This window comes from Phodopus roborovskii, unplaced genomic scaffold (genome assembly GCF_943737965.1).
Source record: "Phodopus roborovskii unplaced genomic scaffold, PHOROB, whole genome shotgun sequence".
Classification (NCBI taxonomy): domain Eukaryota; kingdom Metazoa; phylum Chordata; class Mammalia; order Rodentia; family Cricetidae; genus Phodopus; species Phodopus roborovskii.
Genome location: NW_026126482.1, coordinates 29,524,750 through 29,539,451, shown reverse-complemented (window position 1 = coordinate 29,539,451; position 14,702 = coordinate 29,524,750). Strand labels below are relative to the sequence as shown.

Sequence of the window (14,702 nt, the reverse complement as noted above, 5' to 3'; positions counted from 1 at the left end):
GTATCAGGAAGATACAGAGAGAACACCAGGTGACATGAAAAGCAACTACTAGAATATCAGTAGACTATTAATCTGAAACCTCAAAAGCCAAGATGGCTTCAACAACTCTGTGTGTGTGTGTGTGTGTGTGTGTGTGTGTATGTGTATGTGTGTGTGTTAATTAAAGTAACCTATCATAAATGGAGGAAAATTTTTAAAAAACTTTTCATGATAAAAACAGAATAAAGCAATTTATGACTCTAAGCTCTACAGAAGATACTTGAGGGGATACTTCAGACCAAAGGAAAAAACAAGTCCATTGACAAAGTCACAAGAAAGCATGAGCCCACCCTAAAACTATAGTTAAGCAAGAGAAGGGAAGAAACAAAACACTACGAGATCAACAAGATGATAGGAATTAGCACAGCTTTCAATCAAAATTCACAATACTGATGGTTTCAATTCCCCATTCAAAAAGCACAAGGTAGTATACTGAATCAAAAAGCAAAGATTATCTACTTGTCTCCAAGGAATGTACCTCTTCTCAAAAGGTAGACAGTGCCTTCAGATAAAGGATGGAGACTCACGTTCTAAGCAAATGAACCTAAGAAATAAGCAGGTATCACTCAGCTGAGTATTTAGTATTGTTTTTAGGTAATATATATGGTTTTATGAATCCAGAGCTTCCTATGATGTTTTACCAAACAAACAAAAAACCAACTCAGCCAGGCAGTGATACTGCATGCCTTTAATTCTAGCTCCTGGGAGGCAGAAGCAGGTGGCTCTCTATGAGTTCAAGCCCAGCCTGTTCTAATAACAAGTTCCAGGACAGCAAGGACTACACTGAGAAATCCAGTCTTAAAAAATAAGCAAAAATACTCTACTAGCCTGGAAAATCTATAAGAAATGTATGAATTCCTACAGGCATGTGACTTATCAAAATTAAACCAAGATGAAATAATTTTAAAAATATCTATACCATGCTGTTAGGATAGCAACAACACTTCTCAAGCTATCCCCTAACAGAAAGGCCATTACCAAACTCTTCTAACCCTGATATGCAAACCAGACAACGATGAAAAGAAATTACAAATCCATTTCCCTGATGAACATCAACACAAAAATTACCATCAAAATACGTCCCAACCTGACTGACAGGAGGAAATCCAACCCAGCCACCATGCAGTTCAGCTCAGGCTGATCTCTCAGTGGCATAGCCAGCTGGGGCCCTCAAGGCCCTGGCTGACAGGAAGATATCCATGGCCCACTCGGGTGCCATGAGGCACCAGGCAGGTGGGTCCCATCATAATGAGCAAATATGTGGTGGAGAAATGGGAGGGAAAGAGAAATGAAATGGTTCATGGGCCATGGGGGAGGGCTCCGGGGCTAGGGGAGGATATGGGGGACAGGTAGGTGAGTGGAATTAGGGTACATGATGTGAAATTCCAAAAGAATCAATAAGGAAATTGTGTTAAAAAGAATACATCCTAACCAATTCAAGAACACATTTATCATGAACAAGTCGGCTTTACTACAGAAGTATGAGGATCATTAAATATCATTAAGTCTATATAAATCAACTAATACTATAAATTACATAATGGTCTCAAGAACAGAAATCACATGGTCATCTTGACAGAAGAAAAGGCTTGACAAAAAAATCTAGCATCCCTTCCTGTTAAAAGTCTTGAAAATTCCAGTGACATTCTTCAATAGAAAAACAAAATCTTAAAATATATGGAAGCAAAAAGATCCCAGAGAGCCAAAGCAATCCTGAGCAAAGATAATACTGCAGAAGGTAAAACCATACCTGACTTCAAACTATGCTGTAGAGCTACAATCATAAAAGCAGCACAATTATGGCCCAAAAACAGACATGGAGGTCAATGGAAAACAACAGATGACCCAGATATAAACCTATATATCTACAGCCACTTGATTTTTGACAAAGATAACAAATATACACATTGGAGAAAGGGCAGCATCTGAACAAAGAGCAATGAGAAAATTCAATGTTTACATGCAGATGAAACTAGATCCTTGTATCTCATCTGCACAAAAGACCACCAAATGGCTCAACATGACACTATGAAACTGCTGGAGAACATTTCAAAATAAAGTAGTAGGTAAAGTCTTTCTGACTATGAATCCAATTGCTCAGGAAACAGGCCAGTAATTGTGCTGTTATCAACTTTGGTCAGAAAAGCTTACTTCTGTAGTGAGCAGAGACTCATAATTTGTTACGAACAGTTTTCCTGCCAGCCTGGTCCCAGAGCCACGCCAGCCCCAAATAACACACAGAGACGCTGTATTAGATATAAAGCTGTTGGCCTGTTTAGTGTTTCTTATTGGCTCTTTCTTAAATATTAATTAATTTCTATTAATCTAAGTGTTTCCACATGATGTTATTTTACCAGAGAGAGGATCAGGACCTCTTCTTCTCAAGTCCCTACATCCTGACTCCTCCCTACTACATCTCCCAGAATCCTCCTTGTCTCCTAGTCCCACCTATCTTGCCTTCCTATTTGCCAACTGCACTTTATTCATTAACCAATAAGAGAAACATATTTACAGAATGACATCTCCCATCAATAATTGGTCAAAGAGGCAAGAATAAGTGGCTGAATGTTCAGCCCTAAGTGGGACACTTGTAGAAGAAGATGCAGAATGAAGTAAGTCAGAGGACAGGGAAGGTGCTGGGAAGTGCTGTCCTCTGGACATGCCATGCCTGCTGCCCTGGGGAACTCACAGCAGCTGTGGCTACTGCACCAAGACCTGCACAAGATCAAACCCAGAAGATTCAAGCACAATATGGTACAGCTCATGAGGCCCCAGCCCTACCCTAGGCTACTGACACATGCTGGTTGCTAAGAGAGAGAAACCATTTTTCTTTGGAGATATGTCCCCTAGAAGATTACAACTGACCCCTGTGGATGTCCAATTCCCATGTGCATAGACATCACTAACTGGGCTCTGTGAGTCAGATCGTCTGGGAGACAGACGATTAGGGCTACTTGATGGAGTTGGGAGGAAACTGCTGTGGGCAACCAGGGTGAGTTAGAGGGAGAATGATCAAAATACATTGTATACATCTGTGAAATTCTCAAAGAATAAATTAAAAACATTATGTTAAAAAAAGATACTCACTAAATGCTGACCTGAATGGGTAAAAACGTATAAAATGTACAAAGCCAGGGTCCAGACCACTGGGAAACTCAAATCTATGGCCCAGCTCCAGGGTTCCTCCTTGTCCATCATTTGGTCATACATAATAACATACACACAGTTTGGTCTGATTGACATTCCACTCAATTCTGAATCTCTAAAACAATGCCTAGTCCTCTTCCTTTAGATGCATATCTATCTCATTTACTCCTTAGGACCACTTGCTTGGCAAGAGAACCTTTCTAGTCTCTGTTTACAGGTAAGAAATCTATGTTCCAGTCAATCATATAACAAGCTTAAGGCAGCAGGGATTTATAATGCATTTAACTGATCTTAAAAATGTGAAAATGGACCTGAACAAGGAGGAGCTAAGGGCCACTAGACTGATAGCTGGGAAGCCAACAGGGGTCTGACTCGGACCCCCCTGAATATGGGTCTCAGCCAGAAGGTCTGAGCAGTCTAAGAGACCTCAGACAGTGGAGCCAGGATGTATCCCTGGTGCACAAAAGGACTTTGCAAACATATCCCCCATGGAGGGATAACTGCCTTATTCTAGAGATAGGAGAGAAGCCCTAGTCCCTACTTCACAGGACCTGTCAGATCTACATGACCCCAACTGGATGGCATTCCCCTACATATTGTATTGTGGTGGGGGGTTGGGAGGGGAGGGTGTTTAGAGTGCATGGGAGAGGGTAGAGAGGGCAAAAGGGAGGGAAGGAGGGAGGGAGGGCGTGGGGGGAGGGAGGGAGGGAGGGAGAGGGAACTGGGATCGACATGTAAAATAATAATAATAAAAAAAAAAAAAAAAAAAAAAACGCTTTGACTCCAAAATTTAAGTTGAAGAACAAGTTATTGGGGAAAAGTATTTCTATTTTTGTTTCCACAGAAAATGAAAAGATGTGGATTCCTTCCAGACTAATGTGGTTTGATCACACCAGACCGCCTGAAACAGAGTACAAGCTGATCCTACATTCCAAACAGCTGGACAAAACAGCCCTACAGACTACAGCTAGGATATCTGAATCTTCTTCGAATCCCCCAAGACAGCGCCCCTTACCAGCAGGAAGTAGTTTGGAAAGAACGACGCCCAAATTCCCAAATATTGTGTATAAATGTTTGTTTTCATTTAATTGGACTTTGTTATATAAAATTAAATAAAAAATACTCTATATGCATAAAAAAAATGTGAAAATGGCTAATCTTGGTGGTTGATACTTTTATTTACTTACAAGTTTCTTTTATAATAAAGTTTATAAATTAAAAAAAAAATATGTGAAAGTGGATAAAGGTCTTAGATTTTTGAGTCTTCCAAAGAGAAACTTAATAACTTAAGTTTGAAGACCAGAAATTCAGTGCCCCAGCTCCATCTGTACTCAGAAGTGTATACATACCTCACTGAAAAGACTTCCATTAACATACGAAATCCAGAGTTTCCAGAAGTTAGGCAGCTGACTTAACACAAGTTTGGTTAATTTTTCAACAAATGCCACTCTGTGGGGAGTTTTGTACCTCCATGCTAAAGGATAAAAGAATAAAACACTATGAATACATATTTGAAACAAGAAGGACGACCTAGTGGAACACAGTGACCCCGCCCCTTCCCTTCTCTCTGATGAGGATGCGGTTCCTCAGCAGCACACTGCCAACATCAGGCAGAGGGCAGTGCTCCACCCTCGTCCTCAGGGCTGTTAGTTTCTCTCTAAAAAGCCAAACATGGGGCTGGAGAGACGACTCTGAGAGCACTTGTTCTTGCAGAGGACGAGGGTTCAATTCTCAACATTCACATGGTTCACAACTGTTTGTAACTCCAGTTCCTGGGGATATGACACCCTATTCTGACCTACAGGGATACTGGGCATGTATGTGGTGCAAAACACACAAAAGTGGGGGAAAAAACCCTAAAAATAAAACACAAACAAACAAACAAACAAATAAATAAATAAATGCCTTTAGCCAGCAAAGAAAATACCAACTTAAGGCCTGTTGACAGAATAGAACAAAACTAAATCTGCTGTAGCTGTCAGTAAACACCCCTAGTGGTGAGAAGTCAGTCAAGAACCCAGGAACACGTCAAGTGCAGTCACACAAAGAACAGCATCCCGGACAGAAACGTAAGGTGAAAAGTGTGCCAGTATCTCATTTAATAGAAGAAACAAGTGGAGAAAGTCAAGCATGCTGGCCATTTCCTGGTTCTCCTACCTTTGGGCTATGAGACCATTATGCCCTCTGCCTACAGTTTCCACAGCAGCCACCAGGAACACTCGGGGGTCTAGTCCTGACCCTTACTCTGCCTGAGAGGAGGGTGTCCATTCACTCTATAACCAAAGCCAGGCTTCTTTATGAGATATCCCTAGGCAGGGGTGCCTTGTGGCTTAAGTGTCTAGCACATATAGTACCACAGGTTCTTCCTTCATAGGCAGAAAAAAAGAGTGAAGGCAGGCAGAATAAAGAAACACCAGACAAAAAGTGCTGGGGTTTGCATTCCAGTGACAGAGGGGTGTGGCTGGTTTATTTTAAAATATTTATTACCATCCTGACCTGACAATAAGCTGGAAAATAAGCCTTCAATGACACTTGTCCAGTGGTAAAGAGCCACTGTTACTTGTTTCATGTAACTCTTTGCCAAATACTTCTTATATAAACAAGCAAATACAATTACATTCTCAACAGTCTCAAGTGTCCTGAGATTGCTTTCTTTTTGAAACAAAGTTTGGCTTTCTCTACTTCCCATAGCTGGTTCCTGCAGTTCCAGACTCATACACAGAGCACTTCCTTTTCTCGCCTAGATACAGACTATTTCATTTGCAATTTGTAAGGTGTACAGGTTTTTCTGCCTGCCGCCGCCCGGTCTTGTCCTGCCACTGCGCCAGCCCCAAATAACACACAGAGACTCTGTATTTGATACAATGCTATTGGCCAGGTACTAGTTTCTTATTGGCTAGCTCTGCCTTAGTTATTAACCCATTTGTGTTAATCTATGTATGTCCACGCGTTCTTCTTACCGGGAGCCTGCAGCCGCATACTGCTCTCTCCAGACTCTCCATCTTGACTCCTCCTTACTACTTCCTATTTCCTCCTTGTCTCCTAGTCCCTCCTATCTTCCTTTCCTAATGGCCAACAGTGCTTTATTATTAACCAGTATGAGAAACATATACAGAATGACATCTCCCATCAGCAATTATTCAAATTAACAAGCTTCCTTCTAACAGCTAAGACTGCCTTCCACATTTTAGTTAAAACTGATGCTTTCACTAAAAGAAACCCTCCTCACTTAGCACATGTGCAAAAGAGAATAAATCCCCCAAGAACCACTGGGGCAAGAGTGTGGTTATGGGAATGTTGAAAGGGGCCGCACTGCTTGAGAAGGGTATCTGCACACTTGCAGAAGGAACAGGAAAGCAGCAGCTTTGTGATATAACAAACAAGCTCCCCAAACCCAAGACAAAACATCACAAAGTCTGTCCCTAGGGGCTTTGTGGGACTGAAGTATTATTAACTGTCTTTTAAAACGGTTATTGTCATGAGTGAGAGCGAGGACCTGCATGTGCTTAGGAACCACTGAGACTTCCTTGTGCCAGCTTAGGGACCCTGCATGCTTGAGCTTATCAGTATTTCTACATTGCGGAGAAAAGTTTTGAACTCATTTCCATAAGTAAAAGGAGTAGTTCTTTATAATGAAGGGTATTGTAAACTTTGATCTGCTCCTCTGGTGAAAACCTAAAGACATCTGTGCACTTACAATACAGATCTGTCCTGATCTATGTGGACTGTTGAATAACTGAGCAAACTCTGCCTTCAATATTTCTAGAATAGAAACCAAGTCTACCAAGATGCAGATTTCATCTGAAACAAGGTTATTTTCCCTAAAAGTAAATGATAACGCCAAACTATTTTAAAAATGACAGACAGCATGTTGCCTGGAATGCACAGGCTGTGTGGTCAGGAGTCATAATGTCCAAACTTAGAAAATCTTTGAAAAAAATTAATTTGAATTCTATTTAAACGTTATCTATCTGAGTGTATGTTTTGGCTGCATGGATGTACGTGTACCATGGTGTCTGATGCCCATGGATGTGAGATGAGAGCTTTGGATCCCCTGCAACTGGAGTTACAGATGGTTGTGAGCCACCATGTGGGTTCTGGGAACCACACCTGGGCCATCTGCAGAGAGCAGCAAGGGGCCTTAACTGCTGAGCAATCTCTCCAGCTCCCAATTAAATTCTTTTAGCGGAAGCACTGAAGATTTGCCTGACCACAGCAGTTACATGGGATGTTTTCCAAGAACAGTATTTCAAAGCACTGTGATCACACCATGTAGCTCTCTGACCACTGCTCTGCATTCCTACTGTGGAACACTGTACCCTTATCTCATGGAGTCTTGGTTGGGAAATAAATGAAAGCAACAGGGACAGAACCCAAGTCCCTGTGGTCACTGAAGATGGCAGAACTCTGAATGGCCTGACAAGTTCCTGTGCACTCTACCCATGCATGTACACAGTGAGCAGAACAGACATCTAATCACAGATTCATACATGCTCCATACACAGTCTGCTCTGTAGCACCAAAGAAAAGGGGAACTCTGATTTCTCGCTGACTTAAAAACAAAATACTATTTGAAAACCAACAAGAAGAACAAAAAGAGAGTAAACTCAGCTTCTTTCTTAAACCCAATAATAAGTATTATTGTAACTGAAATCATTTGATGATAGGAATATGATTTAATTATTTTAAAATAGCAAACTGAATCCAAAAGCCTGATTCACTAATCTTTTACAGCAGATTAGTGGGCAAATTGTATTGTCCCATTTCACAGCAATGGAGAAGGCTGGACAGTGCTGTCAGACAGACAGTGGCGGGAGAGACCCTGCAGGTACTGGGCATACTGTTGTTCAATCACCTAGGCCCTTGGTTCTTAATACAGTACTGCTCAGTCATCTAGTCCTGTGCAAGCACGGGGGAACTCAAGAGTATCACGGTCTCTTTCATCTTTTTCCTACCTGCCAATTTTCTTAAGTATGAGATGGAGTCTTTTTTACCACATACCTTCAAAGTGTACAAATCTGAAAGATCATGTGGAGGAAGGGGGTGATAACTTACTGTCATCACGACCAGACTGAAAGCTACTACCCCTCTTCAGTGACGCTGTCTGGCTGAGATGGCCCAAAACTGAGGGGCGCACATCGTTATCCAGGTCCAGCATGGGGCTGTGCGGGCCTGGATTACCTGGAAGAGAGATAGCATTACCGATTACCATGTGATTTGATGTAATGTAGTGCTTGCTTCTCCAAGGCTATTTCTTGTTCAACCTTTCCACTCTTTTAAATATATAATTTAAGGAAAATTTTCTCCAAATAGCCTTTGCATTTTTAAATTTCTTACGGTGCTGAGGACTGAGTTCAGAGCATCATTTAATCTATGTATAACCCTAAACATATATTTACAAAGTCATTTCCATTATGACACATATGGAAAACTCAATTTGCCATTCTGGCTTAAAACAAAGTTCTAAGAGACAATATGGTGGAGTTAATGCATACTTTAAAAGTGAATGCAGAACTTGATATGCCAGTTTTGTTGCTACCCATAGGAAACCTGTCTTTTGTTAAACAGAAACAGGAGTGGATTGGTGAGGGAGAACAAAGGAGGGGTGGAGGGAGGGACTGGGAATAGAGGAGGAGGGGAAACTGTGGTCAGGATATAAAATAAATAAACAAATAAGTTTATTAAAAAAAATAATGACTGCATCAAAATTAGGTGTGGCTATACTACATTAAGATGTCAACTTCTGCAAAAACAAGATCCAGGCTTAGAAAGGAAACTACCAGCTTCCGACCTTTGTTTCTCATACTGGGCACACATATTTACATCATAAATGCACACACCATACATGCTCACTTGCTTTCACAGTCTGTCTCCTTGGGATGTAGGATTTGGTTCCCAAGTTTCACTCCTGGTGCCAGTCACCAAGTTTAACTTCTAACCTCACGCTATTACTATGGCTGAACATTCTACTTCTGTGGAGAAAGTCCACACCTGTCACTGAAGTACTTAGTAGGCAGGGGCAGGAGGAACAGCAGTTTAATGCCACTTCAGGCCAGCCTGGGCTACAAATGTAAACAAATACAAATTAGTTTCTTTTTGGTATTGGCTGAGGCGGGGAAGGGGGAAGAGGGAGGCCTCACCTGCTCTCTTGCTGTATTTACTATTTTATCTACCAGCAGACCACACCCATCACTTCTCTTCATCCATTTATCTTTCATCCCTAAAGATTCAACTGCCACAGCTACTGCTTAGCCAGCTGCTGCCCCAACTGAAAGTACTTTCCACCTGCACTGCTTCTGAGAGAACAGACAACGTGCTCCACTCTGCCAGCTTCTTGTTGCCCGTGAGCAGTTTGGGACAGTCCACCTCCCAGCTGGCTTGCTGGCTCGTCGGGGGTAAGAACTGAGTATTTTATCTCTCCATCCCCAACGTCACTGGACCTTCCACAGACAACGCCCTCAAGAAAAGAGTGACTGATTTCCAGTTACTCACTAAGAACTGTATTCTTCATTAGTTCACAATTTAAATTTAAAGGCATATGGATATTTTTTAAGTTCTAAAGGAAAAATATTTAAATATTTTAATGAGAATCAAGTGATATTTTTATAACAACACAGATGACAGCTAGTCAATAACATCTAACAGGTACTTACTGAGCCATCCTATGTACATTGTTCTGGAGCATTTTAGATTCTGGCTGACTGGGGGCTGCAAATAAATCAGTAACAAAATATAACTCTACTTGCTATTCAGAGAATGCCCTGAGAAGGAACAGGACCTTTTCTCACAGGACCCTGCCACTGTGGATCACCACTGGCTACATTCTACCAGTGGGTTTTGCAGGAAGGAAATCATGTCACTTAGACATGGAATACAATAGTGGAATGCAATATTTGAGGACTATGTTCTGATGACTCTGCTGAATTCCTATTTGGGAATATATTACATATAAAACAAGACTTCTATAATTCTTCTGAAAAGCTTAAATCTTAAAAGGCATATGATATAGAGTTTAAGAGTTATGGCGGCTAACTGCCAGGGTCTGCAATGGCCTTGTAGGTGAGTGTCCTCCACACCCGTGAGGGATTACATGACTGGGTTAACAGAGATGGGAGACCCATGCTGACATGGGCAGCACCGTCCTCTGAGCTGGGTCCTAATTGTACAGGATGCTCGTGAGCACAAGCGCATCTTGCTATCTGCCTCCTGACTGTGAATAGAATCTGTGGCTTAGACCTTGCCACCATGACTGCAGGCCCAACTCTGCTGAGTAAACCTCTGTGCCTGATAGCAGCCTGTGCACAGCGTTTTCTAACAGTAACAGCAAAAGGAGTTAAGACAGGTAGGATAAGATAAAATATACATGATTTTTTTCCACATTAAATAGAAAATCTGTGTGGAACTTTTCACGATTTATAACATTTTACACTGTAGTTCACACAGTCTTCACTGTTACTAATTATAGAATTCAAGAAATATCAAAACATGAATTTTCTGATGTGTCAGAAAAAATATAAAGGGCCTTAAACTTAGTAACATATTAAAAATATTTGAAAATTCATAATGTTTATAAACATGGATATTAAAAAACTTTACAAAATGCTTTTATTTTATACTTATGATTAAGAAGGAAACATTCTTAGGTCTCATGAAAACATACTATTTATATTCCTACAAATATTACAATTACCATTGCTAAAATGGATCCTCAGAAAATTACTTTCCTCTGTAACTGGTATTTTAACAACTTTAACTTAAATGATGTGATATTATTTGGAGTTTAAGCAAGGCTTGAATTTTGAAACTCGAAGATTGGCTTATCGTTTTCTTTAATGTCAGAATCTTTATTAGCTATATTCTGTTGTATCAGAAACTACTTCATCAGTGCTCCATTGGCCACACATGAAAGACTTTCTTAACTGGTAATTAGCATTACCAACAAGGATAACTCAGCAGGCAGCTGAAACAGCACATGCCCAGTAGGTCCAATAGGCACCTGGAACATCTTTGGAGGTGCTATGTGAGTTCAACGGCCAGAAGGTGGCGCTGCAGGGCTGCACGCAAGTGATTGGCACTAACCTGGGAATGAGTTTCTCTCCCAAGGTTTAGTTTCTTTCCTCTGACAAAAGGTCAGGAAACTAGGGAATTTATTCAAACATTTATTTAAGACAAACCATTTATCATGGTTTGCATGATAAGTTGCATCATGTTAAAATCAAAAAGCCTTGAAGATTCTGACATTTCTTCAATTACAGGACTCGATACTCAATGATTACAGATATGAAGTCACTTTGACAGTGAGTATGACTATAAGACAATGAAGAACAAGAGGAACACTTTTATTTTTTTCAATACAGGATATTCTGTCCTGGAACTCTGTAGACCAGGCTGGTCTTAAACTCAGTCTGCCTCTGCCTCCTGAGTGCTGGTGCTGGGGTTAAAGATGTGCATCACCACACCCAGCTGAGAAACATACTGTTTTCACTATAAAATCAGCAAAAGACTTTAAAATACTTCACAAAAAAGTTAGCCCTTCCCCCCCTTGATTGTTTTTACCTTTATAATGCACTTATCTCCCGATGGGCTTGAAATAATCTGTTCATTAGACAAAGTATATACAACTGGCACTGGAGAGAGGACGCGGTGGCAGGACACTTGCTGCTATTGCAGACAACCCAAGCTCAGTTCCCAGCACCCACACGGTCCCAGCTCCAGGGGATGCTTTTGGCCTCCTAGACATTGGCAATATATGTGCACACACCCACATACATATACACAACTTAAAATGAAGTAATTTTTAAAAGCACATTCAATTGAAGATGATGCCATTTTGTTTATTTTCTCTGAAAGATCACTGGCAATCAGTGGAGGAGAAGGGTCTCCACTGTCACACAATTTTAGGCTCTCATTACAGTGTTTGCACTGGGCCCTTCTACAGGTGACAGGGAACAAAGTTTTGTAATGCCATGTTTGGCCCTGTTCTTTTCCAAATAATATTAAACTAACATGGATTATGAGCAATTGTTTTCCTGGATATAAATTTTTTCAAAACTCATACTCTTAAGATTTTTGCTGAGTAGAGCTGGGCTGGGGGTTACTGGCAGCACTGGGGAGGAGGACCGGTTCCACTTAGTCTCTGAGCTACATCTCCAGCACGTGGACAACTTTAAAAACCTTATCATCAAATACGAAACTATTGTATTTATCCACTAACTGCTCTCCCGCATCAGAAACCAGGGCAGGAATTTATCTGAAGAAGTCACATGGCTATCAGTAGCAGAACATTGTGTTGAAAATTGGGAGCTACAAAGATTAATGCTTTAAACAATGCAATAGTTCTACCTCTAAAATTATGATTTTATGATTCAGAGTTCCAATCTGAAATTCTGCATCATTTGAATGAACAAAATTGAAAGCATACTGTTTTTGCTCCCTGGCTCTACAATTTTGGGCTGGATTGGTAATGTTATTTGATTAAAGATATAAAGTTTGCCACTTCACATTGAGAATAGACGCAAACTATGCCATGAATGAATGAATGAAGATCAGCCACCTGTACTGAGATCTATGGAAGCTATCTTGAATCCCCCCACAAAAGTAAGAGCTCATGTTATTTTCCCAGTCATGTCACCATTTTTCACAATTTCCTATGAATTTGAAACATTTCTGATTTTATTTGTGCAAACTGGGATTTCTATCAGAGAAACGCTCTCCAGCTCTTAACTGTTTCAGCAAGAGCTCTTATGAGGCTCACAAACTTCATGTGTGCATTTCTATCAATGGTAACAGTGATGAAGACTTTAGAAGACTATAAAAAAGAAACCTTCCGAAGGCTTCCAGGAAACCTTATCATGGGTCTATATCCTGATTATCAGGTATCAAATTTTAAAGCAAGGATTTTCCTATTTTTGAATGCAAATATTGGTTAGAATGTGTTTAACATGCTTTACCCATATCAGCATGAAGGGCAAAGGAGTACTTAATGGCAGCATGCAGATGTGGAACCAGGTGACTACTGTATTTCCATGCCTCCTGCCTCCTGTGGCAAGTTTCTCACAGTCTACAATAGTGGGGGAACACTGATCCATGGCCCCAGACTCAGGAGGGCAGCCTACTTCCTTACCACCCTTAAACACCTTTGAACACATTTTCCTGTGCACAGCGGGCCTTGTCCTGCACTGTGGCCTGACCACCCACTGTTGCTTGTTGACCAAACATGTAGGGCCAGGAGCCTCCAGGCAGAGGCAGGATAGGATTCCTTTCAAGCATCACACAGAGGGATTTCAATGCCAAGGCTGGGCCGGGGGTGGGTGTATCAAGGCAGAATTACAAATTCCTCACGAATTAGACCTGTGTCAACAGATAAAAATTCTCTTTGATCTTCTGACTCTATATATTTGAAGCTCCAACAGAGAGATTTCCTCAATTTAAAGGGAATAATTTAATCCAAATTAACCCAGGAAGTCACGGTCACCACAGTTTACCTCGCTCACAGTGGAGCTTCCCGGCCAGGCTCTAGACTCTGCTTCCGGCATGTATTTCACCACCATTCAAAGCAACAGTTTAGGAAAGGAAATGCATTTTGAAAACAAAATTAAAGATGTGAACATTCATGACACCTAACAGCTAACTGGCCAGTTAAGCAGTGTGTAATAAGGTGGGTATAGGAATAACCAACAAGGATTATTTATGCTTTTATTAAAGTCTTATATTTTACAGCAGGTAGGTGTGTGTGTGTGTGTGTGTGTGTGTGTGTGTGTGTGTGTGTGTATGTATGTGTGTATGTATATATGAGAAAATATGCCTATACTAAGCTAAAGAATTGCGACAGAATACAGAATAAAAATACTTGCAGTAGTCACCATTTTAAAATTACCAAACAATGTGTGCACATTTTAAAATGATGTATACTTGTGTTTAGAGTTAACCTTACTTTCTATTAAGAAAGATGGGATCAGTTAGACATAAAGTGGCTCTCACTGTAAGAAGTCTTCAATCTCTACAGTAAACCACAAAGAACCAGCTGCTGGGACACCCCATGGGAAAGGTGATCTTGCAAGGAGAGCATGATCCAGCTGTTCCCTATGGCACACAGCAGTCCTTATTTTGCTATGCAGACCAGAATGCCATTATAAAGGCAAACCAAATTCTTAGTCTTTACCACTTTTTTAAAAAGTGCCTAAATTACTGGTCTTAATTATTGGTCTCATTTTTTTATTTGAAAGGTAAAATTGTCATTGTGCTCATTACTTTTTTGTCAACTTGATAGAGCTAGGATTATTTGGGAAGAGGAACTTCAACTGAGAAAATACCTCCATCATATTGGCCTGTAGGCAAGTCTATGCCTTGATTAATGATTGATGTGGACCCAGGCTACAGTGGAAGATGCCAGCCCTGGGCAGGTGGTCTTAGGTGGTATAGGAAAGCAAGCTGAGCAAGCCATTAAACAACATTCCTCCATGCTTCGGCTTTAGCTCCTGCCTCCATGGTTCTTTCCTGCCTCTGCCCCTGCTGAG

The 14,702-nt window shown here is 40.9% G+C and overlaps 1 protein-coding gene across 2 annotated transcripts in view; it reads right to left on the bottom strand.

Annotated features, from left to right (window-relative positions):
- Exoc2 (exocyst complex component 2) overlaps window positions 1-14,702 on the bottom strand; it is a 125,731-nt gene that overhangs the window by 60,142 nt on the left and 50,887 nt on the right. For both annotated transcript variants that reach the window (XM_051194486.1, XM_051194487.1), the window contains 2 exons: window positions 8,242-8,367; window positions 4,536-4,660 (listed from right to left, as the gene is read on the bottom strand). In XM_051194486.1, coding sequence (XP_051050443.1) covers window positions 4,536-4,660; window positions 8,242-8,367 — 251 coding nt within the window. The remainder of the gene's footprint in view (window positions 1-4,535; window positions 4,661-8,241; window positions 8,368-14,702) is intronic.